General features: G+C 32.3%; 1 protein-coding gene across 1 annotated transcript; it reads right to left on the reverse strand.

The window, feature by feature from the left end:
- Positions 1–16,115: 16,115 nt before the first annotated feature.
- On the reverse strand, positions 16,116–26,923 carry LOC128189350 (uncharacterized). The gene is made up of 10 exons (XM_052860923.1): positions 26,819–26,923; positions 24,301–24,539; positions 21,911–22,027; positions 21,133–21,187; positions 20,490–20,594; positions 19,804–19,907; positions 18,631–18,771; positions 17,962–18,033; positions 17,512–17,673; positions 16,116–17,044 (listed from the first exon to the last, which is right to left on the reverse strand). Exons 2-10 carry the CDS (start codon positions 24,515–24,517, stop codon positions 16,470–16,472), a joined length of 1,548 nt encoding a protein of 515 aa, XP_052716883.1. The 5' UTR covers positions 24,518–24,539; positions 26,819–26,923; the 3' UTR covers positions 16,116–16,469.
- Positions 26,924–27,151: the final 228 nt, after the last annotated feature.

Genomic DNA, 27,151 nt, shown 5'->3' on the forward strand with positions numbered 1-27,151 from the left:
ACATTCAAAGACGGTCTCAAACATCGCTGCGCAGAACAAAAGAAATTAAAGCATTACTTCGTTTATGATGACACAGAATAGAGTATGCTATGCTTATACTTTACTTACCAGGGGGTCATATGCGAGGGGAAAATTTTAAATCGATCTTTTGCAGATGTTCTGAAGTTTTGAATGTTAATACCAACAAGCTTTTGACGAGGAAATCGTGCGAAAAGGCGGGATAGGAAGGCATTTTTACCAACCAAACAGACAAACGTACATGTGCCACTAGTTTATAACAAAGTGGATTATTTGAGCAAATGATTCTGCACAGAACCGGTCATCGAAGCATAAATGAAGACCATAAAAACAGGAAAAAGAGAGTCCAGAACTGAAGTATGTTAGCAACATTTTAATCCTCCATCAAAATAAGCTTTGTCCTATTTCCTTTCCCTCACCCAAATATAGCTAGTGACAGTGATAATCATATTGACTCCAGGTTAGACGTAACTGTTGATTTGATGGTTTGGCAAACAAGTTGTATTCTCCACAAGTCTTTTCTGTGACAAGACTGTGTGAGAGATCGTAAGTACTTGGAATAATATCATTCTGATCATCATTTTTGTATCACGTCCTTTTAATCTGCAAAATAAATGATTTTAAGAGTGTTCTAAGTTTGCAATTAGCTTCATAATTTTCAATGCAGACTAAACTTTATGTTAACCGTACCATTGGAATACCTTTTGTTTGTTCTTTTAACGATTTTTTTCGTGACCTATGCTTTTAATTTTTATCTTATAAATTGTTGTATGTTAAGATATTAAGTAAACCTTTGGATTATGGTAGTTAATAATATTGAGTGTTGAATATTTCAATCTGAAAATAAATAATCACTTTTTGTCAAGTTTTTAGGACTAATGATATTTAAATTTAGCTTGAAATTAATAGGTTATTATATTTTTTTAATAAGTAATTTTAATTTTTATTTTGCATATTGATTATAGCAACATGCATTTATCTCGTAATTAAATACACGACTTTTTAACTCATATTAACAACGTTTTATATTGTAGTAGATATTAACGAGGTAAAAAGGCCATTATCACAACTTTTAATAGTCGGTACCATAACTTTTTATCGACTTTTTACTTCATTATCATGATTTTTTTTATTTCGTTATTTCGACTTTTTACCTCGTAATAATGACTTTTAACTCTTACCACTATTTTCAATTTGACTTCACGATATTCGTATATCTTTGATATTTTTTGAGAAATAAGTTAATTCAATCGATTTAATGGGTTTTTGGAAAATTACTTCACAATTATTGATATAATTTGTCCCATGACCTTTTCAATACCATTTGTATCTAAATAAATAAAATTCGATATTGTGTAAATATAAACAAACCTTAGAATCAGAGCTAGATTGTTCATGCATGATGATAACTATGCCACACTCCAACCCTGGGCCAATCAATAAAATAGATGAAAACAGATTTAAATATAAAATAACAATGCAACAGACACCAATACTACATGAGCTATAATTGTAAGATATCTATTGCACAGTGCCTCGTACCCACCCACCCTTCGCACCTGGAAAAATAGTTGGTGGTCTAGGGACATACTACATGTAACTAGGCAAAAACAATCCTTATGGACTCTGGTCAACTGACATATCAAACATGTAACCGCTGTATAACGTGAAAATCCTATAATTAAGGAATAAGAAATAATTATTGGGGTATTGTGAGGTGATAATTTTTGTCGGGGTGTGATCAAATGCAATAAAGCCCAATGGGGTTAAAAAGATTGATCACATCTCCTACCATAATATAATGATCCCCTCCTCTTAATATTCAAAGAACTATTCCTGATAACTTAAATTTACATGCATAATTTTCTGCGATTGTTTAACAAGATATAAAATCATTGACATTTTAAAGTTAGTTTCATTTCGTATTTATTATGCAAACCCCGCTTGCGCTCCGAAAGTCTCTTATTTTGGGTAATCGATATAATATGTTGACCAATATGTTTAGCCGTAACTTGTTATCACAAATAAATATACAGAAAATTGGAAAACTTTGTATAATACAAAACTAAACAAAAACTCACGTTTTGAAACTGTGTCAATTCTTCGAAACCGAAACTAATTCTTAAAAGTACGGAGAAGCGCAGTTGTCATAATCGGGATCAATAAGGAAGTCAACAGTAACTCTACTGTATACGGTGTGTGGATCAATGTTTAAAAAAATAATAGGCCTGCACCCTTTAGGTTATGCATAGTGATAATGCATTGGCGGATCCTTTAACAAATTTCAATTGTAATGGGGCTATCATTTAATATTAATTCGTTTGATGAGATATCGGCGCTTCTGGTTGGTCGAAAAATTTCTTTGATACCTGCATCAATAAAATTTTCGCCGGATCTACTTTTCTCAACTGTTCTGATCTAACACTATTTATAGAACGGGAATTTCCAAAATAAACACTGTCAACAAAGTGTAAAGTTGTGTCAGTTTTATTGTCAGCAAACAAAATACAACTTTATAAACATTAAAACTTGAAAGTCTAACCTTAAAAAATAAACAAAACACAATATCTTATTCACGAAATAGAAAATTAAGCGTCTTCTCACGATTTCGTCTGCTTCAGATCAATCAACATTACTGCGAGGCTGGCTGTTCCTTTTCCAGAATAATCATAACGAACATATAGGCCCATACACTTTCACGGTAACACTGCTGTTCAAACTTGGTAACGATGATTTTTAAACTTACACAGTACCCTACATGATCGGTCATCAGAAATTCAGAATAAGCATCGTTTTGAGTACAATGCATCAACTCCTTCGGCGCATTCCAAGCGGCAGATACTATAGTATACCATTTAAGTACATCACTGGCTATATAGTTACCACAATGTTTACAAAAGTCGCTTATACATACTATTCTTTGTCGACATATAAACTATTTTCGTCCACGATCGCCTCTCCTTGGATGGTTACGTCCAGTTGCATTTTCCATCGATCTCACATGAAAACTAGTGTTATTACGAATTTTTCTGCACAGTGAATAATATCACAAGCTATCGCATGTATTTTCCTTTCGTTTTCAATTCAGCCGGTTCAGATTTTAACTCACTATTTGTGTTTAATCCATTAAATTCAGTTCAATAGCTCTGCATCAGCTGAAGGCGCATCCATTTTGAATATTGTTGCTGTTGTTATGTTGTATTCATACGCGCCGCTTCATTTACATTATTTACATTTTTGATCAATGACACTTCACATTTTTTGATTTGAAAATGTTTTATTGAATGATAAGAAATGAAGATAATAATTTTTCTATTGATCGACGTATCAACGAAAAAATTGACCGGAAAACTTTTTCATCAATGCGCTACGCGCATTGATGAAGTTTTCCGGTCAATTTTTTCTTTGATACGTAAATCAATAGAAAAATTATTATCTTCATTTCTGAAGTCAACTTTTATATGTACACATGAGTTCCACTTGATTTTGATTTTAACCCTGGTTAAACTATACTTTGTGCAAAATTTAATGGGTGTGCGTTGTTTGGATGCCTACTTTTGATCTCTTTGTATTTAAGATCAATTCTGTGTAAGAATCAAAGATTTATAAAAGGGTCTGGCCACTCGATCATAGTCACTAATTTTTCGTATATTTCATAAATGGACACACCAAGGTGGTTGCTAAGGATAACCATTGCCATAGTAATTGATGCTAAAGATGGAAAAATAGCCAAACTTATCTACTTTGAAGCCATATAAGGTTTTGCCCACTAATGTAAACTATGAAAGACAAAAAACAGCCTTTGTCCTATTTTCAATTATTTAATTAAGAAAAATGATGGAGAAACCAATACTTTTAAAATGCTACCATGGAAACCGTTACAAATTTTTGAAATTAGTTTTTTGCGGTATTTTGATAAGCCAAAATGGGAAACTGTTTTAAATTTTTTTACATCCATATCAATATTCATGCTAAATAAATTTTATTATGAAAATTGGCAGCCGTTGCTATGGCAACAAGGCCAAGAAATAGTAAAAACGGAGAACTGTAAGAGGTTTTGTATATGCATTAATTCCCGATTTTATAAAAAATTTTGCAATTTTTTTAGTTGGAACTTAAAAATATATATCTAAATTTGCATTTTATACCACAAAAATCTTTGTTATGCAACAGAGAAGTGTTGTTTCTATGGAAAATTAAATTGCGTAAAAAATCACACAGAAATTCCTACTTTTTGAAAAGTCCATAGCAACGGCAGTTGTTTTTAGAAAATTTCAGATTTTTTTCAAGTGTCATTAGAGTTTAGGACATGCTTCATTTTTTCCTCACCATTTGAATGTATATATTAATTCGTTATAAGTAAATAATATCCATCAAAAGAGGCCTAAAAATATCATATTTTTCCTTATATTTAAGCTTGTACCATAGCATCGGTTCTCAATTTTCATATTGAAATTCTTAGTTGCACAATCATAATAGTGTTAACCAAAAACTCCAAAATTTGCACTTTTTATTCAAAATAAATGAAGAAAACAGATTTTAAAATTTGTTTAGTAACCATGGAAACACTCGAAAAATATGGGTGTTTGACTTTTTTACTCACCAAAGCCTATCAAAATTGTCGAGTATGAAGAAAATCCGTGACTATGCGTGGCCACCAAATTTTGATTCTTACATAGAATTGGTCTTAATGTACTGCACTATACTGCAAGGGTAAATCCAGATCATGCGCAGATATCCGAATTTGCTTTTATTTTTATTTTTTATTTTTTATTTTTTTGCCGCAGGGTGGGGTGAGCGGAGATTTTGAGACTCTTTAACTTATCAATGTTGATATCAAAAAGTTTTCATTTTTCCATTCATAGTGTCCAAGTAAAACTTCATTTGCAAAACATTTTATGGAGATGTAATTAGGCCATTTTGTACACATGCAAACCAAATGTAAACAATTCTTAAACTGATTTGTCCGTGCCAAAACCTGACCGAAAGTGCTGAAAAAAAATACAAAAGCAATGAATACGAGGCTTTATGTGTTGTTTTGTATGCAAATTACTAACAAAAGTATATAAATATATAAGATGATTGAGACTTCAATAATGTTATAAATACTATATATTTACATTCCAAATATTTTTTGCATGTAATGTTTGTGAAAAGATACTGCAGTTATAAGACACTGTAACACACACAGGGTACTCAAATGTTAGAATGGCAAGTTTCATTATGACGTCACAAACATTGAACGCTGTAAAATTCAACGTCACAAGCGAGAATCAAAGTTCACGCTTGTGGCTGTTACAGTGGCTCTTCCATTGATTTGAACTTACCCTTAGGATAAAACAGAAATGTTGAGGTAAAAATCACACTTGCAGACAAGGAAAGAAGTTAAATCAAATGTAAATATAAGCATTAAATCATTATTTTTTGACAGATATAGTCTCATAACTGCAGCGCGTTATTAAATTTGTTTGCACACACCGCTGCAGTTATGAGACTACATCTTTCAATAAATAATTACTCAATGCTTAAATATCCCTCCCCCTAAATTGTAACCACTCTCTAATTTCATGACTTAAAATCCTTTTTACATTCAAATTACGGCTTCCATTTTCTACCAGAGCATGAACAATTGGGACCTCTTTCTGAATCAAAAGGACATATAGAAGATTGGCAATTTATCACACCCTCCGACTTCTATTCTTACTTAGCAAGCCTCAATTACCAAAAACTTTTTTAAAATGTGCACCAATTTGCCAATTGGACATGGTTTTATATTATTGATCATTGGCTCTTTGGAAATATCTCACCCCCTTCTAATTCATTTTTAAATAATATTTTTATAAAAAAAAAAAGGGGGGGGGCTTATCCTAACCTGAATGCCCTTCACCAAACGATAATGTATGCAAAGTTTTGTTTTGGAAAACCAAAAATGCAAGTGGTTTAAAGACAGATTGAGGCCATACAAAAGTAGACCAGAAAAAAACTTTACTCCTGTTATAAGAAGATGAGCTTTAATGATTTAGAAACAGAAATATGACTATTAAAAGTTTTCAATTCCTTTATTAAATATAAAGCACAAAATAAATTAAATGGGTAAAAATTAAAAATGGATTTCTCAAAAAAAGTTTTAAAAGCAATGAAAGTCCTATCTTCAGCCTATTTAATAAGCTATTAAAGTTGCATATGTATGACAAATGAATCAAAATGGTTTACACACAAGAACATCAATGATAAAGAAGCATACTTACAACACCCAATCCACCTTTTATTTAGTTACATAAAAGTCGGTCCTAATACAAGGAGAAGTACTAGTACTAATACATCAAAGTTAACACAAGCAACTTTGTAAATTCACTCATACCTAACAAAGGATACTTAATGAATCACAAAAAGATGTAAAAAAAATGTACTTTTCATTTAGTCCTTCATCCAGAAAATTTTACAATTAGCATTTACAGTAAGACTGGTATAATAAAGCTTATATGCATCATCAATGCACATTATCATTAAAGGCCCAAAACTTCTTAAAGGTAGACCTGATCCAAAATAACGCATCTCTCAGGTCTAAAACATGATTGGTATTTATCACTATCAAATACATCCAATGAAAGTTTATTTCATAAAGGCATATAAATGTTTGAGATTAAGATAGCGATAAAAACATCGTGTCAAAAAAATTAGCTAACCATCTACAAAATACTAGTAGGGGAAAAATGTAGGAATTGAAAATTCTGATATCAACAATGATACAATCAATTTCAAACAGGTGGTAAAATTTATCTTCTGGATGAAAAGTTTTTCGCATGTCATTGAACAATAGCATTGCAAAAGGTAACGCCCATCGATCCCGAAGAAAGCAAAAACGATTGACTGTGTTCACCCACTGGAACGTATATATAAGAAACTGAAGACGTTTTCTAGTCCACTCGGTGTATAAAATTGAGAGGAAGCCAGAGTACCTGGAGAAAACCCACGTGTGCGAGTGGGCGACCACCATACCCTCTCACGTACAACCACTAATGATCACGGGGATCGTACTCGGATCGCAGCGGTGAGATGCGAATGCGCTTACCACAGCGCTACCCGGATATTATATCTTTTCCCATAAGTCATTTTTAAATTAATGTGTAATTGCGCTTTCTTAATTTGTTGCTGATGAATGGACATGTCTCATTTAATTTTATCAAATTAAGAAAAAACTGAATCCCCTTAAAATAATCAAAAATCTTGGCAAAAGTAAAATTCAAAGTCGTACAACATTGCATTTTGGACAAAGCAAATATTTTACATTTGAGTAAAATTGGTGATTAACGTAAAACTTGCAATTTTAAAAGCAATCTTTTGTAGCCATTACGAGAGAGAGAGAGACACACAGAGACACACACACAGAGAGAGAGAGAGAGAGAGAGAGAGAGAGAGAGAGAGAGAGAATTTTGAAATCAAATTTATAACTCGAATCAATGGATACTTCTTTTAATCCCATTTTTCATGTATTGTATTAGTTAACATTTTAAAGGAATACTGCGGAATAAAACAAAATTCGTATATTAAATAATATATATATTAAGTAACTACCTGTTAGTTTATTGAAATTAAATGTCTAGACTAAGTGTCTTACATGATACACACACGTCCTTTTTTTTTTTAATCAACCAGAAAAGTAATAACAGAAAATATCGAAGTCTTAAATTAAGTTTTCCTGTCTTCAAGGGGAGATCATTTTGATCGGTCACGTGGCTGACGGGATTTTGGGTGCAATTATGACATTGAGACGTAAATCGAACTTTGTATTGAGTTTGTGTATTGAACACGTTCCGGTGGGTGAACACAGTTAATCGTTTTCGCTTTCTTCGGGATCGGTGGGCGTTACCTTTTGTAATGCTATTGTTCAATGACAGGCGTAAAACTTTTCATCCAGAAGAGAAATTTTACCACCTGTTTGAAATCGATTGTAATGATAATTTATCCACAATAAATAGATACAAGAATTCAAAGTACATACAATACTAGATACTTTACTAAAACAACAATCAATGCTTCGTTAATAACGATATTTATATTGTGTTTACTGTTTACCAATACAGTTGTATTTAGCAAATCAATATATGTACAATAATGACTTTGTAAATCTATGGACCGATTTTATACGACATATTTTATATTCTTGTGGTTTTTTCTAATATCTGGACAGAACAATGTACTGCAATATAAATTGATTAGTGGATTTCAACAAACATCAAAACATAGAAAAAATTAAGCTCTGTAGCAACCTCTAATGATACAACGTCCACTAATGATATAATGTTTCATTAGTGGTCAGGATGTTGACCACTAATGATATAATTTTATCATTAACGAACAACCTAACCGTCCGCTAATGATATAATTTCAGATTTGTATCATTAGCGGTCAAAAACCGTAACCTCAAATGATATGGAAAAAAACTGAGAAATAAGTACTACCTTGACCACTAATGATATACATTTGCACACATTTTCAATTGCATTAGTGGATGGATTTGAAACCTTTAATGATATAACATGATAAAAGATTAAATATATATATATATATATATATATATATATATATATATATATATATATATATATATATATATATATATATAGGTTTGTTAATTATAGATTAGAACAACAAGGAATATCAATTAAAGTTGGTTGAATTAAAACTACTTAAACAATAGGGATCATGTCGTTGTAACAAAGAATATTAGCCCAAGTTAAAAATTGGCCCGCGTTTCATTTTTCAACATTGATTATTGATTCGGGGAGGGGGTGGGGGTGGGGGGCTTTTTTAACGTTGAAAACTGAGACCAAAAGTCGTGAAATGTATACCCGGATTTCATTTTTCAACATTGATTATTGATTTGGGATATTGAGGGGCGGGGGCTTTTCTGACGTTCAAACTGCGACCAAACGTCATTTTTCAACAGCTCAAAAAAGTTTTTTTTTCTAATCTCTGATGACCTCACACGTTGAAAATTGACCAACTACAGGTTTTTGAACTGTCTCTGAAATGGAACTTGCTCTACCTAATTATTTTGTATCTGATAAAAAATTTCAGCTCCATGTTTTAATTCCTAATATTGTCCGATATTCATGCCGATATGGATTTTTGTTTTTGTTTGTTTTTGTTTGGGGCTTTTTTCTCGATAGCAACAGTTTGTTATTAAGACTAAGAACTCTGTCTCTTGTTGTTAAACTGTGTAGACAGAGCTAAAAGGAATATATGTCAAACAACATCGTCTCAAGCCATGGTCCGGTGTCCGTTTATATATATATCTCTCTCCACCATGATCGTTCATGTTGACCGTGGTTTGCTAAGATTGTCAAACCAATACCGGCCGTTTATGTTATATTTCCGGTAAATCGCTTCAACTTTAATTTATTTTGAGAAGTCATGATAATTAACTGACAGCACAATAATGGGCAGTTTTCATATTTTTATCAGACAAGTCGCGTCAGTGATTATTTAATTAATTCAACTTAACAATAACTTTTCTTAAACTTGCAAGATCAACAAAATTATGATTAATAAGCTACTTATCTTGATTTGACAGAAAAAATATTGTGTTCAATACAGATACAAACACTACACAGAAACTTTTTCGTGGGTGTGTTTAGGGAGTATTGGACATTTATGACGCATTCGCCGGCGTTACGAGGAATCTTGACCCGGGTTGAAATTTGACCCGGATATCATTTTTCAACGTTGAAAAATTGATACCAAAAGTCGTGAAATTATACCTGGGGTCAGTTTTCAACAGCTTGAAAAATATTTTTCAAACTTCTAAGGACATCGACACGTTGAAAACTGACCCTGTTGAAAATTGACTCCGACTTCAGAGTTTTGAACTGTCTTTGAACAGAAGTGTAACTTGCTCTTCACAGTTTAATTGTACATGTGTGTACTTAAAAGTTTCGGTTTCAAAACTTCAACTCTTTCATACTATCCGCTATATTTGCCGTCTTGGGTAATTTGACATTTCAAAGGTTGATTTTTCTGACTTCAATCATTTAATATTTCATTTGATTGAAAACGTGGTATGTAGCAACCTCTTTTATTATACTTTCATGTTAAATACTGAAATCTGATTGGTTTAGACGCAGTTGATAATTTGTTTTATTACCCTCAGCGTTAGCAACACACTTGGCAACGGGTAACACAACGAATTGTTACATGCGCGTAAATTATGCGCGTACAGTTCGCCGTAGAATTCACGTCATTTCTATACAAAAGCAGAAAAATTTCTTTAAAATTAAGACATTCAGTATAATAAAATAAATAGTGCCTATTTGGGAGGATAACAGTTGAAATTGACACCCCTCGAAAACCATTGTCAACCTCCGCTTCGCGTCGGTTGACAATGGTTCTCTCGGGGTGTCAATTTCAACTGTTACCCTCCCAAACAGGCACTATTTATATAGTGATACACTGTCCACTAACGATATAATGTTGCATAAGTGGACAGAATGTTGACCACTAATGATATAATTTTATCAAACCCGGGTCAATTTTCAACCCGGGTTAACATTTTTTGTTACACCGACATAATCACCATTGTTGAAGTAGTTTTAATTCAACCAACATTATTTCATATTCTTTATTGTTCTAAGGTATAATTAACAAACCCACATATTCAACTTAACAATAAATTAGTGATTCAATTGTGCTACAGACCATAATAGCAAATAGTCTTGTGTTGTCTATGGTTTAATTTTAAAATTCTTCAGAAATATTTTTTTTACAAGCTAACCACTTTGAGTTTAATATACCCGGTAATCATTTTTGGTACAAGTTAACTATATCTGGTCAATCACTCACTTCCTGTCAGCCTTACTGACCAGTCCGGTCTCACTTTGTCAATCGTCTTCAATCTTGTTAGATGCGTGCCTCGAACCACTAAGTAAGTCTTTTTTATTGAAGTAATTGCTCAAATTTGTTAGTATTAAATTGTATTTTTGAAGTATAGTTACAGATGGAAATTTATTTTACAGATAAAACATTCTTAAAAGTATGGCACACCATTATGGTCTTTAAAGTAATTTACAGTTAAAGGTATAAAGTTAAATTGTATATTTTCCTATTAAGTAATTTGTTATTTCTATTTGTTGTAGTTTTTTACCAATATTATTCATGACGGCAACGTTTCCACACAAAATAAAATATGAAACCCGTGTGACTTTTGTTTGCGTTGTGCAAGGTTAGCTATCTGCCTGCACCAGGCAGAATAAGTCTTATGAATTGGACCTTTTTCATGTTAATAAAATCCCGCTAAAAGTTTATCAATAATGTTTTAATATCGTAAAATTGTTTTTCTTCAAACTTTCTTCAACTAAAAATATTTAGCACAACTCCTTTTTGATTAATGATAATCAATTTGGATCTTCAAGTAAACAGACGAAGTCATAAATGGTATGTATTTTGTCTGTATGCGACTATTTCAGTTCAAGTAAAAAGGTAAAATGTCAGGGTAATGTCAGAATGGTGTATTTTAAAGGACAAAATACATGTATATGATCAAATAACGCCCCCCCCCCACCAAAAAAAAAATAAAAAATTAACCAATTCTTATGCAGTATCGTATGAAAATCAAATCAAATATATATATATAATTTTATATTAAATTATATCATATTATATCATTAAAGGTTGCAAATCCATCCACTTATGCAATTTAAAATGTGTGCAAATGTGTATCATTAGTGGTCAAGGTAGTCCTTATTTCTCATTTTTTTTCCATATCATTAGAGGTTACGGTTTTTGACCGCTAATGATATAAATCTAAAATTATATCATTAGCGGACGGTTAGGTTGTTCGTTAATGATAAAATTATATCATTAGTGGTCAACATCCTGACCACTAATGCAACATTATATCATTAGTGGACGTTGTATCATTAGAGGTTGCTACAAAGCTCTTTAATTTTGAATATCCAGGAGCAAGTCTGCTGTCCAGCCTGAACTCTATTAGCATTTATGATTACTATTACTCCCCATGTATTGAACACCACACCAATGAAACTCTGTATCCTACATGGTGATCCACTTTTTCTACCACTTTTTGAATTATTACTATTTTTTCTTTTACTTATGCTTACTGATACATGTATTACTATGTTGTATTATAATATTATGATATACAATTTATTAGACCCTTGACATCACAATTTAATGCAAATATGTTATTGTACCTCATGTATCATTGTATGATAAAGGTTTGAGAAAATGAATTGAATTAAAATTGAATTAAATTAACATGCTACCTTAATGCAAGTGCTCTGCTGACATATCTATAAGCATCATTGAATAGACGACATTTAGTATGCCAGCATATCAATTGTTGTTCATTGCGTCATCGTTATTTTATAATGCTACATCAAACAAGTGCCAGCTTCTTAGTATTTGCATCTAGGGTTAGAGCAAACACAAATATTATGTCTAAGAGACTATTATGAAAAATCCTAGACATGTTCAAGTCTTTCAGTTTCATAATTAGTGTTTTCTTCATTATTTCTAAATGATGCCAAACAGATACATGTACGTTTGAGAACACACAGCAGAAATTAAAATTTTTGAAACATGGTAAAATTTGCAAGAAATATAGAAACATTAAAATAACATAAGAGACTTGAGCAAGTTGAGCAAAATCTGTGTAAAATTTGTATAACATAAGCTATCATAGGTTATATCAGTCCGAGTATTTAATTAAGAAAACATGGCAGCGATTACTTTTCAGGTTTTTCAACTAGTTGTTAAGATTATACATCGGATATTACTTGTGTCTAAAGTTAAAAGTGAATTTTATTAATTCCCTTTTTTATGAATTATAGCATGGCTTAATCATGCATGAAAAACATTTGGCGATTATCTACAACCAAACTATCAATTCTGTATATCAATTATGATATATTGTATTGGTCATAGTATTTTTAAGCTTTTGTAACTAATGAAAAGTTCAGATACTTTTCTGCTTATAATTTTTTCTAAATAGGTAAAATGTTAGATATACAGGACCAAAAGTATCTGAAAAGCAGTTCTTTTTAAAAAAAAAAAAACTCTCAATATGTCTTAAAAAGTTTACATACAGTACAGGCAACGCGGATCCCGTATTGGCCCGCGTTACCGTCACGGTATTTTTATCGTTCCCGCGATACACCATCGCGGTTTTTGATCGCGGTATGGATTGCGACCGTGATGACACCACGACGGTGTGATTTACCGTTAATCCTGCTGCTGCTTGTTCTTGTTACTTTACCTGTACTGTACATTACAGGCAATGCGGGTCGCGTAAATCCACGTCAAATATGCGACTTCAGATTTAAGCATAACAGCTGCATTGTAAATAAATTGTGGTTCATATTAATATAAAATTAATAAATAATATTTATGAAATAGAATTTCGTGAAATTGGAAACTACATTTGAATTACAACATAACACAACATTACGCAAATAAATTATGTGATGTGTAAATAAGAACACACATCTTTGTATTTGACGTGCTTATTTCAGTTATTATTTCTATTAGTTGTTAATCCTGTTTTTAGAACACTCTTAAAATTAAATATTTCATCGTATCAATGCAGAGCAATTTCATCTTCTCATTTTATAAGTTGACACGCATAGCGCCGTAAACTGTCAGTACATGTGTATGTTTTAAATTGAGAAATGAACAAATGTCGGGAATCAACTATCAAATATTTTTTTCCATTCAATAATAAAATTATCATTCAAATATAAAGTTGGTGCTGCTTTAAAGCGCCTTGAATAATAACGTGTCAGTATGCGTTCTTGTGTATACATATAAAGTTTAAGTCACGGTCATTTTCTGTGTATACATGTAGTGATTAACAAACTAAAGGGTAGAAGACGACATGCCCTTGAGGGTTTTCACACCTATTCACGACAAAAGAAAAAGTTTAAATCGCGTACGGCTTCGTCTAATCGCTCAACACCTTACAGAAGAGAGAGAGAAAGAGAGAGAGAGAGAGAGAGAGAGAGAGAGAGAGAGAGAGAGAGAGGGGGGGGAGGTAGAGAGGTGGGGCGTTTAGGAGTAATTTAACGTACACTTATGTAAAATATAGTAATATCCAATTCTAAATATTCATAAAATTAGTATTCATAAAAGAATATGGTACACTGTGATTGAATACATCATGCAATTTCAGATTTGAGTCCACGTGCTGCACCTGTCAATCAAATCAGCCCGCTAGTTCTACCACGTGTTCCCTCCATGACAAAGTTTCGTTCTATTAGTTTTATTTTTAATAAAGAAAATAAGAAGTATATCTAACAGTTAAGTTTTTACAATGTTCGTGATGCTTGATTTACTGTGTTTAGAAAGTTTAATTCGTTGTGTTTTTTCTCTCTCTCTCGTTTACTTAATAATGGAGGTTTTTTGCGGGAAGGAACATCTTAAACACGTTTAACTGTTAAAGAACGCAGTAAAATGAATCAATTATTTAATATAACTATTAGTAAAATTGTTTGATATACATGTAGAATTCTTCTTGGTCAATCGTTACACAAATTATCTACCTGCCTCATTCCTGTGTATTCTGTGCGTTCAAGCGTAGAGTGATTTCCTGTCAGTGCGATAGTTTCACACCTTTGTGTAAAACAATAGGGACTAAAGTCAAATAAAGTAACTTTGACAGACATAAAACTTTGAGGTGAGTGGGGGGGAGAGGTTAGGTTACGAAAACGGGTTTACATATGTGTAGTAGCTTTATATACAATAAAATTACAAGCACACATAAAATGATATCAATACATTTACTGAAATGTTTAAATGTGGTTTTTTTCGGCATGAAATATCAACAGCAAAACTTTCAAAACATGTTCCTAATTCGTTTGAAATGTGTAAGAACATAGGAATACGGTTTAACAACATTTCATTCTCAAAATAAATTATCTAGTTATTCTGTTTAGAGAGAGAGAGAGAGAGAGAGAGAGAGAGAGAGAGAGAGAGAGAGAGAGAGGGGGCTCGGTCGCGAGCGAACGCTAACCTCCGTCACGGCGGGTAGCTGGTACACCATCACGACAACATGACAAGGGATACCCACAATATCTTTCGATTACATAATTTTATGCAACTCTGGGTATCTCTAATGCTCCGTACTCTCTATTTGTTAGAGATACACGTTCATTTGATTTTTCGCATTACGATGGGGCGTATTCGACACGATTTGAAGCTGGAGATAGTTAGAATGCATCGGAGCGGTACTTCTGTAGCTGGGATTCGTGGACGACTTATCTCCATGGGACACATTAAATATTCAAGTCAGACTGAGTATTGAAGAACACACGGCTTCGCACTTGAAGATTGTCGTCGCAAACGTAACGCACTAGAAAGTGGGAATCCTCGCGCAATGACAAACGTCGAGCCAAACTTAAAGTAACGCAACACAAAATCACTAAAACGTGAATACACAAAAAATGTTCTTTACACGTAGAAGACCTTGAAAGAAATGAACCGAACGTGCTAAAAATACCGGGTTGCTAATCATAGGAAGCCCTGATTTTGAATCACTTGCTCATCATTAGTTGACACGCATGGACTTCAACAACAAACAATACAAATGTAAGCGGACCATTTAATTGTTAAGAAAACACAATCACACTGCGTACACATTCATAATTTTAAAATCATTTCATGATAATTTTTATTTTAACGACCTTCTTGAAATATGATAATGGAATCGAAAATATTTTATTTGCGACTGCTGCACAAGTATTAAATTAAATACTATAATAATATATTTAATAGCTATGAAATAAAAAAAAATTATTAAAAAAGATTACAAGTATTTTGATTATAATCTCTGTCAAAATCTGGTTAAATATCGTCATTAAATATAAATTAACATGCAATTTATTTGTCATTCGGGGAGATAACTCCCGCTTGTATACGATACTTTTCCATCGATAATTTTACCGTGACGGGGACAGGTAGATGATCAGTTTACCGTGATGGGAACGCGGGATACCTGTCTCACCTGGCCGATCACCTCGATGTGTTTATACCGTGACGGGGCGCGGGAAACACGGGATCCGCGTTGCCTGTACTGCAATAAACTCTTCTTACAAATTTCATAAAAATTTGAATCACGCTTTTCTGTGTTGACATTTAATTTGTTTAATTCATAAGGGCATTATACCAGAAGCAAAACGTTTAAGAGTATAATAATTTGATAATGGTAGCTTACATTGTTTCAACAACTTAAATAACAAAGTAAATTGACTCATATTTTTTAAAAGATTGACTGTATTTTAATTTGAATAAAATGGAAGAAATCATGAACACAGTACGAGGTTCCAAGGCAAAGTGGGTAAGCAATCATACAATGCACAGTGTACATTATATAAATTCATTCTGATACTCTTTTTTTTTTAATGTTCAATATTTTAAGACCTTTACTTCTTAAAAATTTACCATATTTTTTTTACAGTACTTTTAATTGTTTTTAACATTGTTTGTGTCAAATTTGGGTTTTTGATACTTTCCAATTTGCAGAATAGTATCTTATAATCCTCCTTAAATTCAGCATCAGGATTCAGCCGAGTGAGTGCTTCTATCATAATGTCCAACAGTCTGATGTAACTTTCTACAGACACAGTCACTGGGTTTGGTATTTTTTGAAGAATGATTTGAATCCTATTCAATCTCTCTATATCATCACCAATACCAATGTCTGTACCCCTGACTGGGTTACCCCAACCTGATTTTGGAGACTTCTCATCATCAAGGATGATCCGATGTAAACCGTATGATACATGTAATGAAGTGCCATGCCCCGTTTTTGATTCAAGAATACGATGGGATTCTTCTGGCAATATTTCTTTTAATTTATTTTTTTCTTGATCAGTCAAACTGTTAATTAGAGTTTCCACTGATTTCCCTGTCTCTCTAGTGAGGGTAGCTGCCATAAATTCCTGCATCAGCTTCCGACCCTCAATTTCCAGAAGGTTGTATAACTTTGTACACAGTTCTCTGTCTTGTTCTTCTGTAAAATAAAACATGAATGTGAATGGCAGTGAAAGAAAAATGACCCATCGGAAGACATTGACGATCGCAAAATTTGTGTCTGCTCTGTATCTTCCTTATAGAGAAACATTGGAAGTCCCTGCTCACCCATAAAGATTACTTATGCCATGAGGGTTGTAGTTACACGCATATATTTGTAGACACAAATTTAAAACTTTTTCTTTCATTGACCTTACTTGCCCAAATAACATTTGCTGGAAATCATGACAAATCCTCAGTTCATATGCAATCTGCGTGGCAAGAAGTTACTTCCTAAGTTTCTCTGTAAAAGATACGAACTGTTATACAGATAGACAGACAGACAGACAGATGGACAGACAGACAAGGTAATTCCCTTATACCTTTTCAAACTCTGTTTGCGGAAGGTATATTCAGTAAAAATATTTACCTAGAAAAAAAAGAAATAGTTTTGTAATATATAAAAACCTGTTGGATGTGCTATCCTTTGTATACTTTCCATTGTGTCATCAAACACATCAGTCAGTTCCTGTGTGTCTCCTTCTTCATTATCTGATTTGTCTGAATCAATACATACACCTGGTGCATTTGCTGCGGAGTTTTCCTCATCCAGTTTTTTTCTTTGAACATCTAAAGTATGGAAAAGAGTGCATTTTAAGTTTCTTTTAGATTCATAGAAATAAAATTAAGTAAACTGATATAACAAAAATCTGTGTAAACAGAGTTTTAATTTTGAATCATTGATTGAAACCTGATGAAATTAATGCATTTCCTCTTTTACTACCTTGAATTTTTACTCTTTTGATTAGGTTACTATTAATAAAACCTTTATGGTGCTGAAGTCATCTTCAATATTTCATTTTTTAAAACGCTATAATTGACTCATACGACATCACAGAGATTGTAATTTTTGCTCACCTGCTATTGATACTCCCTCATTTAAATCCTTTGAAATGTCAACTTCTGCTGATTTACATATATCTAAGTCCACTACAACAGTTCGTAATTCATCTTTATCACCTTTTTGATGTTTTTCTAAGATCAATATTATAGAATGTAATGCAAATATATTATGGCTCATTGTAAAACAAAATACAGGGTTCAAATCCAGACTTCAATGTTACACATGGGTTGGGTATGGTTTAAGAATCATGCTGTTTATTCAGGGTTTGAGTTGTCAAATTCAGATTTTTAAAAAGTCCAATGTCATGAGTAAATATAACACTTTAATCAAAGCTCTATAACATGTACAATAGATGCCCGATTTTCATATATATCATCTGTGGAAACTTTTCGCAGTTTTTATAAGTGAATTAATTAAATAATTAATTAAACAAGTAAGGTTTACTTTTATTGTAGTTTCTGAACCTAGAAAAGACAAGTTTTAGTTTATCAAAGAGACTGTTTAAACTATTCAACAAGAAATTAAGCGTGAAATTGGCGATTTCAAAATTCTTTTGCTTGATATAAAAGAAATTAAAAGCATTTCCCCTAAATACAGATATGGAGAGGAATCAGGTTCTATTGAGTAATGAATTCCTGAGTATGAAAGCCTATTACAAAGTATTCTACTAATAATATTCTAACCACTCCTTCTTGTATCATTTATATTTTCATCTTCATCCCTCATTGTTGTTGGACTTTCTAATGTATCTTCCTTCTCAATCCTAAAAAAAAGTTGTTGTTCTACAAAGTCCTCATTCCTCGCTCTTTCCGTGCATCGGAGTGCTAAAAAATAATGATTTAGCAGAAAATCAAAGAAGGAATCTTGTTGAAACCATCATAGAAAACAATGGTTCTAATTTTTCATGGGATTTAATCAATATTCCTACTCATCAAAAATGGCTTATTTTTACTTCAAACAACTTATGCAAAGTAAAATTAACAATACGATGGAGGAATGCTCTATTGCAATCACTATTAAAATACAACCACTTTAAGATAAATTATTTCAATGGTGATTAAAGATGTATTTCTTTATAAGAACCACTATGCTACCAATATTGAAAAACCACTACTATTGCAATAAATAATTTCAAAAGTAGTTGGGGGTGTATTTAATTATAAAATCACCTCGCAACCACTTTTGAAATTTAACAACTATTGAATGTAGTTGGGAATGAATATCGGTTTTTTTTTAAAATCTTAAATCATCTCATTAATCAACAATCAATATCTAATGACAGCATGTGTTCATCAAATGCTTTTAAGTTTAAATTCAAAATATCATGGATCGTGGTTATCTCGTTTTTTAATTTTGAAAAAAATGTAATCTGGTTGACGTGGGAAACAACATGCCTAAAAGTTGCTAACACTAAACTCTAGTTAATATATATTAACAATAGCAATAACAATAGAAATATAATTTTATGGTTTAAACTTTCCGTATTTGGTAGATTTTCAATACACAGAACTTCCGTATTTTTTTCCGAAAATGTATAACTTTCCTACTTGATTTTATCACATTATGAAAACTTTATATGTATACTATTATTTTAATAATAACAGTTGCTGAGAAATCAATCACGAAAATCTGTTTAAAAATTAGTTTAAAAGTAAACAAAGTCGTCATTATCATTACACAGGAACTTGACATCTGATTTTTACAAAAATAAAACCCCCTATAGGGCATGCCTAAACAAAGTGTATGTTAAAATTCTAAACATCTGTGACTAATTGTTGTGACACAAATTTGTTACGGATAGACAGACACACTTGGGTAAAACAGTATACCTCTCTCCTTCAGAGAAAGTTTCGTACCTTTTCTGTATAAGGGTACATATTTTAAATGCATAAAGATGAAGTATACCACAGCAAGAGATACGAGAGGAGCAACAATGCCCAAAATAATTGGTAAAGGATGTCTGAAAATAATGTAAATAAAAAATTAAAAATCATGGAGTAGTTATTGAAAAAACTAAGCAGTTCAAGAAGCTTCCATCTCACGATCATCTAAACTGCCACATGGCTTTAAATCAACCGGCTCCCCACATTTTTGGGGAGTGGATTAGACCCCTTAGCTAGCAAAGATGTAAGAATATTTTATTAATTGCAATAACGATATCGTCCTATAGACCGGCATCCTACAAACTGATACGGGCTTGTCCAAAGATGCAGTAAGAAAATCCTGTCCGTTTTATAACACTAATTAAGATATGTTTTAAAATGATTAAGATATCAATTTGCACTTTGGCGAGTTGAGGTTATTGTAAATAGAATTTACAGCAAAGCTCTTTTCATATACGATGGCTTCAAAAGTGTTTTAGTTGCATCAGCCAACGTCTAAACGCTGAGTCTAAACTGAACGAACATTTATTTGAAGTTGTATTTATCAACTCTTAAATTATCTAATATATAAAGGTACAAGGGTAAAGTTGACTGCCTCATAATAGATTTACATACTATATCATTATTTGCTATTACAAAAATAAATTTCTCACACATACCTTTGACAATGTTTGTCACTGGTAGTTTTAATATTTGTTGCATTCCCTTTATCAGAAGTCTCAGTTACTGAACGAGTCCCTTCAACTGCCTGAGTTCTAGTTGGACTGAAATAAAAGGAAAATAAATATTTTTTTTCATAACTTATTTCAACAGGATACCAATAATGACATATAGGACACTGAAGTATTATGCATTATTTTCGAATTAAATTCAACTACCTGAAAGTTGTTCAACAATGGTCATTTTAACTGCAAGATTATTATTTTTAACAAATAAATATATGCAAATTGTCATTTCGATTCATCTATTGCTTATGATAATTATCCGACAAACTTGTTCAAACGCAATTTTAAAGATAAGTAATTAAATATTACATAGCTATAAAATATTGTCGAGTCGCCAGGTTATTTCAGAAAAATTTAACTAGAAATGTTCCAAAGTTTACTATTTATGCATGGACAACGCATAACAACACATGGAAAGCATTTCAGTGACACCTTTAACCAAAAAATTGAAAGACATGACATTTATAATCGTCCTTGGCCAGTATGACAGAAGAAACAGGGAATGCTCACAGCAACTTAAAGACATTGAGAGCACATTATCACCTGATTCAGATGAATGCAAAGGTTTTAAGCTTACCTTGTTGTACTAGGCGGTGATGTACTGATCTCTTTCTTTGCATAACAGGCAGTGTCTTAAAGAGAATAAATCATCAATTATACTTCATTTATACAGTGAAATATCTATTTTCAAATATATATTAAACTGATTGTGTTATATATGACAGTAACAACCGTGCACCCGCTTGTTTGCATCATACACTCCTCTGTACCTGGATAACTAAAAAATTGGACATAAAAAAAATTAACATGTTTGTAGTAGTTTGAGCATTGTTTTTTTTACTTTATGCATTCCAAAACAACTAGCTCAATTAGAATTTGCCTTCTGGGCCTGTGAATTTGTGTAGAAAAAATAACAAAGTGCAATATATTTGAATCTAATCATACCAACATTGGGCAGTAACCAATCCTTCATCGTGATATATATATATATATATATATATATATATATATATATATATATATATATATATATATATATATATATATTAACAGTGTTCTAAATGAAAAGTCCACAGGAAATCAGGAGAAGAGCCTAACATGGACCTCTTAAAAAAGATTAGAGGTATAGGAACAGGTGTCATATATACTTGCATGAATGAGTGAGTATTAAATACTTTTTAATGCCTTTATCGAGTTGGTCAAATGGTTTTGAATTCAATTTTTTTTCTACTATTTTATCAATACATCTTATCAATAAGGATTACATGATTTGTTGTCTAAAAAGTATAAGTTAGCAATAAAACATATCAACATTAATAATGTTTTGTTTTTTATATTTAACTGCTTTTACTCACGGTTTGTATTTGATGCAGATGAGAACTGAACAGTTGAACAAGTCAGATTAGATTTTTGGATGCAGTTCCTTTCGTCAATGTTTCCACTTCCATATGTGTTGAAATAAGCACATTTTCCTTCAAAATACATATACAGTATAAGACAATGGTAATTTGAACAGATATCCTATAAATGATTTTTTTTTTGTTTTTTTATACATGTATCTTTAAACATGTATAGTTTAACAATGTATATTCAACCATAACAAGAGAGTAGTGGAATTTTTTTTATTCCATTTAAACAATATTAAATTTATTATGCAATATATCACATAAACGGGTGGGATAACAGGCATTACCTATATAAATTCTCCGGTATACAATTTACCTTGTAAAAAATTACATTAAAATCATTATATCAGATTTCTAAATGAAAAGTGTAAAAACTATTTATCTTCTGATAGTATTCAACATATGTATTAATATTAAGATAAACATATTAGTAACACGAGTTTGAATATTGCTGTTATAATTATTTATATATGAACGGTCGTTTCTATTACTTTGGCGTATCCAAAGTGACCTGGGTAGCTGCTTAAAGTAGTAGAAGCTTTTACGGGAATACACTGCCTATATGAGGTGTCTCGACATCTTAAGACTAATTTACTTGCGTCATACAGATAAGCAGACGTAGAAAATTCATTGAACAAACCTGCAGTTGAACCTAGACAACAGCTTGCAGTATCTGCACAATCTACGGACAAAGTTCCTGACAGCTAGACCTTGCAGACACATTTAACTTGTTTCGGACAAACTTAGACACAAAGACTGAGAGTTTCAAGGAGGAATTCTTATTTTAGTAAAGACATTGATAACATAATTAAGTCTATCAAGAAAGAAGTGCCAGGAAAGTTTTAAAACGAAGGAAATAAAATACAGTATTACTTTAATTCTGATATATTAGGTGATTGGGAAAAGATGCCGAAACGTGTGTCTGACCCCACCGCTTTAAAACTGGTGACGGGGCTTATAAGAATAGCAGGAAAGTTTTCCCACAGGTTGGACAACGGTTTGAGAAAATGAGAGCGATGACCTTGTGTCAGATACTGAAGATGAGAAACGCATTCACAAGGCAGAGACCTGCACCCTAAGGGCAATCAAAGTAATAAATAGAGAGAGATGAGATTTAAGAATGCTTTTCTCAAAAACCATTTGGCCAGAAAAGCTGATATTTGTGTGAAAGCTTCCTCGGGTATTGTAGATTTGTTCAAATCATGGTCACCGGGGTAGGGTTGGGCCACAATGAGGAAATGAAGTTTTACATATTTTACCTTATGATGTATGGAGAAACTCTTCAGAAATATTCTTTTCTTAAACCATTTGACCAGAAAAGCTCTTGTGTGGAGGCATCCTAAGGTAGTGTAGATTTTAGTTTATTCAAATTGTAGTCCCGGGGTAGGATATGGCCACAATGGGGGAATGAAGTTTTACATACTAATATATAGAATTACGAATTACGACTCTTTAACCCTTAATAGTAAATGGGTTTTAGTGCAGTTTCGTCCCCTTTCTTTGTAAAAGCCAATGTTAGTTGCCAGTTTGTTTAAGTAATTGACTATCTGGCAAAAAGCATTCAAATAAATATTTTTTGCTCTACTCAAGTGCTCACTTAGTTAAGTTTTTTAATTTCTAGGTTATGGGTCAGAAAATCGGCAGGCAGATCCCATTAGTAAGCGACAGTAGGTAAAGCTATAAGCATCTGAAATCACTGGGTATTCTACAAGCGAATCTCTAATCCATGCGATTCTTTTAATTCTGTTTCAAAAAAAAAATTCAATGACGGTCTCAAACATCGCTGCATAGAACAAAAGAAAATAAAGCTCATTATGACACAGACCAGAGCCTGCAATGCTTATACTCTACTTACCAGGGGTTATATGGAAGGGACAATTTTACAAGCGACCCATTGCTTATGTTCTGAAGTTTTCGAATGTTGATATCAACAAGCTTTTGATGAAGAGATTGTGTGAAAAGGCGGGATAAGAAGACAATTTTACAAACCAAGCAGAAAAACGTACATGTGACACTAGTTTATATCAAAGTGGATTATATGAGCAAATAATTATGCACAGAACCGGTCACCGAAGTATAAATGGAGTCCGTAAATACAGGAGATAGAGTTCAAAGAGCAACTGAAGGATGTTAGCAACATTCTAAATCCTCCATCAAAAAAACTTTGCCCTCTGTCACGTTTTCTTACCCTCGCCCAATATAGCTTATATTTCAAAACAGTATAGCCATGTATTTTATGTCAAGACTTATCATTCGTCATTTACAAATTCGATGGAGACGCCTATATGGTGCTTACAAAGACTGCGGCTTCAATATTTCAGACCCACGGTTCCTCTTACCTCCTAAAATCCACCTCCACTCCGTGCAGACCTCAAACTCCTTGGTAAAAGTCTCGTCCAGGAGACAGTGGTAGTCATTTTGACTACAGGTTAGACGTAAATGTTGATTTGATGGTTTGGCTAACTCCAAACAAGTTGTATTCTCCACAGGTATTTTCTGTGACAAGACTCTGTGAAAGACCGTTAGTACTAGGAATATTATCATTCTGATCGTCATTTTTGTATCACGTCCTTTTAATCTGCAAAATAAATTATTTTAAGAGTGTTCTAAGTTTCCAATTAGCTTCATAATTTTCAATGCAGACTAAACTTTATAACCGTACCATTGGAATACATTTTGTTTGTTCTTTTAACGAATTATTTTTCGTGACCTACATGCATGCTTTTAATTTTATTTCATGAATTGTTGTAGGTTAAGATATTAAGAAAACCTTTGGATTATGGTAGTTAATAATATTGAGTGTTGAATATTTCAATCTTGAAATAAATAATCACTTTTTATCAAGTTTTTGGGACTAATAATATTTTAATTTAGCCTAAAATGAATAGATAATTTTTTTTTTTGAATAGGTAGTTTTTATTTTTATTTTGCATATCAATTTATTAAATAGCAATAACAGCTTTAATTTTGTCTCTTAATAGCAACATGCATTACATACACGACTTATTAACTCATATCAACAACTGTTTATCTTGTAGTAGATATTAACGAGGTCATTATCACAACTTTTAATAGTTGGTACCATAATTTTTCATTCACTTTTTACTTCATTATCATGATTTTTATTATTTCGTTATTGCGACTTTTTACCACGTAATATTTAATGACTTTTAACTCTTTCCACTTTTTTCAATTTGACTTCAACATACTGGCACTATACCAGTTATCGACTATAATTTTACGTTTTCTTTTCGTGTTTCCTTATTTCTTAATATATTTGAATAAAACTTGACATACTTTGAATGGTGAACTCCTTATTTATCCATCGTTAGATTATATCAACATTTAGAACCCAAACATATTGTTTTTGTGCTATTTAGCACGCTCCGAATTTGCCGAGTTTTTACGATTTACTGTACCAGTTATCGGCTTCGTGATAATAACCCAGTAAAATTCCTTTACATGTTGATTTCATATTCTGCAAAGTGAAAATTGAATTATGTCCATTGCAGGGTCAGCTTATAGGTCGTAGGGTTAATATACATAAATAAAACTCATAAAATTATCCGTTTATCATCATACGGTAATACATAAAAACGTATGCTGTTCAATACATTATTGTGCAATTAGGCGTTCAACTGCACCATGAATCCTTCAGAATTTAGTGAATTCCTATTGTTGAGAAATTTAATATGCATTGATATTATATGTCAAATCAAAGAAGGGATATAATAACGTATCACAAAGAGGTCATATTCTATTTTTAACTTATTACGTCACTTTCCCCACTGCTGAAAGTGCAAAGATGTAAATCAGCGGTAAACAATGATCGTTAAAGCTCATGTTTAAAACATATTCAAGAAAGTTTTCAAGCAAACTTACTTTTCATTATTCGAAACAGACGACTGAATTAAAAAATCTCGGATAGTCGCGTGCTATAAACCCGAACCCTCAGTTTAGCCGATAATTGGTCTTAGCCGATAACTGGTACAGTACCAGTACACGATATTCGTATATCTTTGATATTTATTGAGAAATAAGTTAATTCAAGCGATTTAATAGGTTTTGGGAAAATTACTTCAGATTTATTGACATAATTTACCCCATGACCTTTTCAATAACATTTGTATCTAAATAAATAAAATACGATATTGTGTAAACAAACTCTAGAATCAGAGCTAGATTGTTCATGCGTGATCATGACAATACCGCAATCCAACCCTGGGCCAATCAATAAAATAGATGAAAACAGATTTAAATATGAAACAACAAAACGACAGACACCAATACTACATGAGCTATAATTGTAAGATATCTATTGCACAGTGCCTCGTACCCACCCACCCTTCGCACCTGGAAAAATAGTTGGTGGTCTAGGGACCTATTACATGTAACTACGCAAAAATAATCCTTATGGACTTTGGTCAACTGACATATCAAACATATAACCGCTGTATAACGTGAAAATCCTATAATTAAGGAATAAGAAATAATTATTGGGGTATTGTGAGATGATAATTTTTGTTGGGGTGTGATCAAATGCAATAAAGCCCGGTATAAAAGATTGATCATCCCTAACCAAAATAGTGATCCCCTCTTAATATTCAAAGAACTATTCCTGGTAACTTAAATTTACATGAATAATTTTCTGCGATTGTTTAACAAGATATAAAATCATTGACATTTTAAAGTTAGTTTCATTTCGTATAAATTTATGCAAACCCCGCTTGCGCTTCGAAAGTCTCTTATTTTGGGTAATCGATTAAATGTGTTGACCTATACGTTAAGCCGTAGTGTTATCACAAATGAATATCTATATGGGAAAATTGGAATACAAAACTAAAAAAAAAAACTCACGTTATGAAACAGTGTCATTTCTTCGAAACCGAAACTAATTCTTAAAAGTACGGAGACGCGCATTAGTCATAATCGGGATCAATAAGGAAGTCAACAACAACTCCGCTGTATACGGTGTGTGGATCTATGATGATAAAAAATGATAGGCCTGCACCCTTTAGGTTATGCATAGTGATAATGCATCGGCGGATCCTTTAACAAATTTTAATTGTAATGGGGCTGTCAACTTCTATATGAGTTCCACTTGATTTAGATTTCAGGTTAAACTATACTTTGTGCAAAATTTAATGGGTGTGCGTTGTGTGGTTACTGGATGCCTACTTTGGATCTCTT

The sequence above is a fragment of the Crassostrea angulata genome, chromosome 6 (assembly GCF_025612915.1).
Source record: "Crassostrea angulata isolate pt1a10 chromosome 6, ASM2561291v2, whole genome shotgun sequence".
NCBI lineage: Eukaryota > Metazoa > Mollusca > Bivalvia > Ostreida > Ostreidae > Magallana > Magallana angulata.

What these genes read in the sequence shown, in the direction of transcription:
- LOC128189350 (XM_052860923.1), bottom strand. Translation starts at nt 24,517, where the DNA reads ATGACGATCAGAATGATAATATTCCTAGTACTAACGGTCTTTCACAGA. An exon ending in GTGGAGGTGGATTTTAGGAG is followed by an intron (nt 22,028 to 24,300) that starts GTAAGAGGAACC and finishes TGTATTTTGAAG; the next exon opens with GAAAATGTGCTTATTTCAAC. An exon ending in TGTACCCTTATACAGAAAAG is followed by an intron (nt 18,772 to 19,803) that starts GTACGAAACTTT and finishes ATTATTTTTTAG; the next exon opens with CACTCCGATGCACGGAAAGA.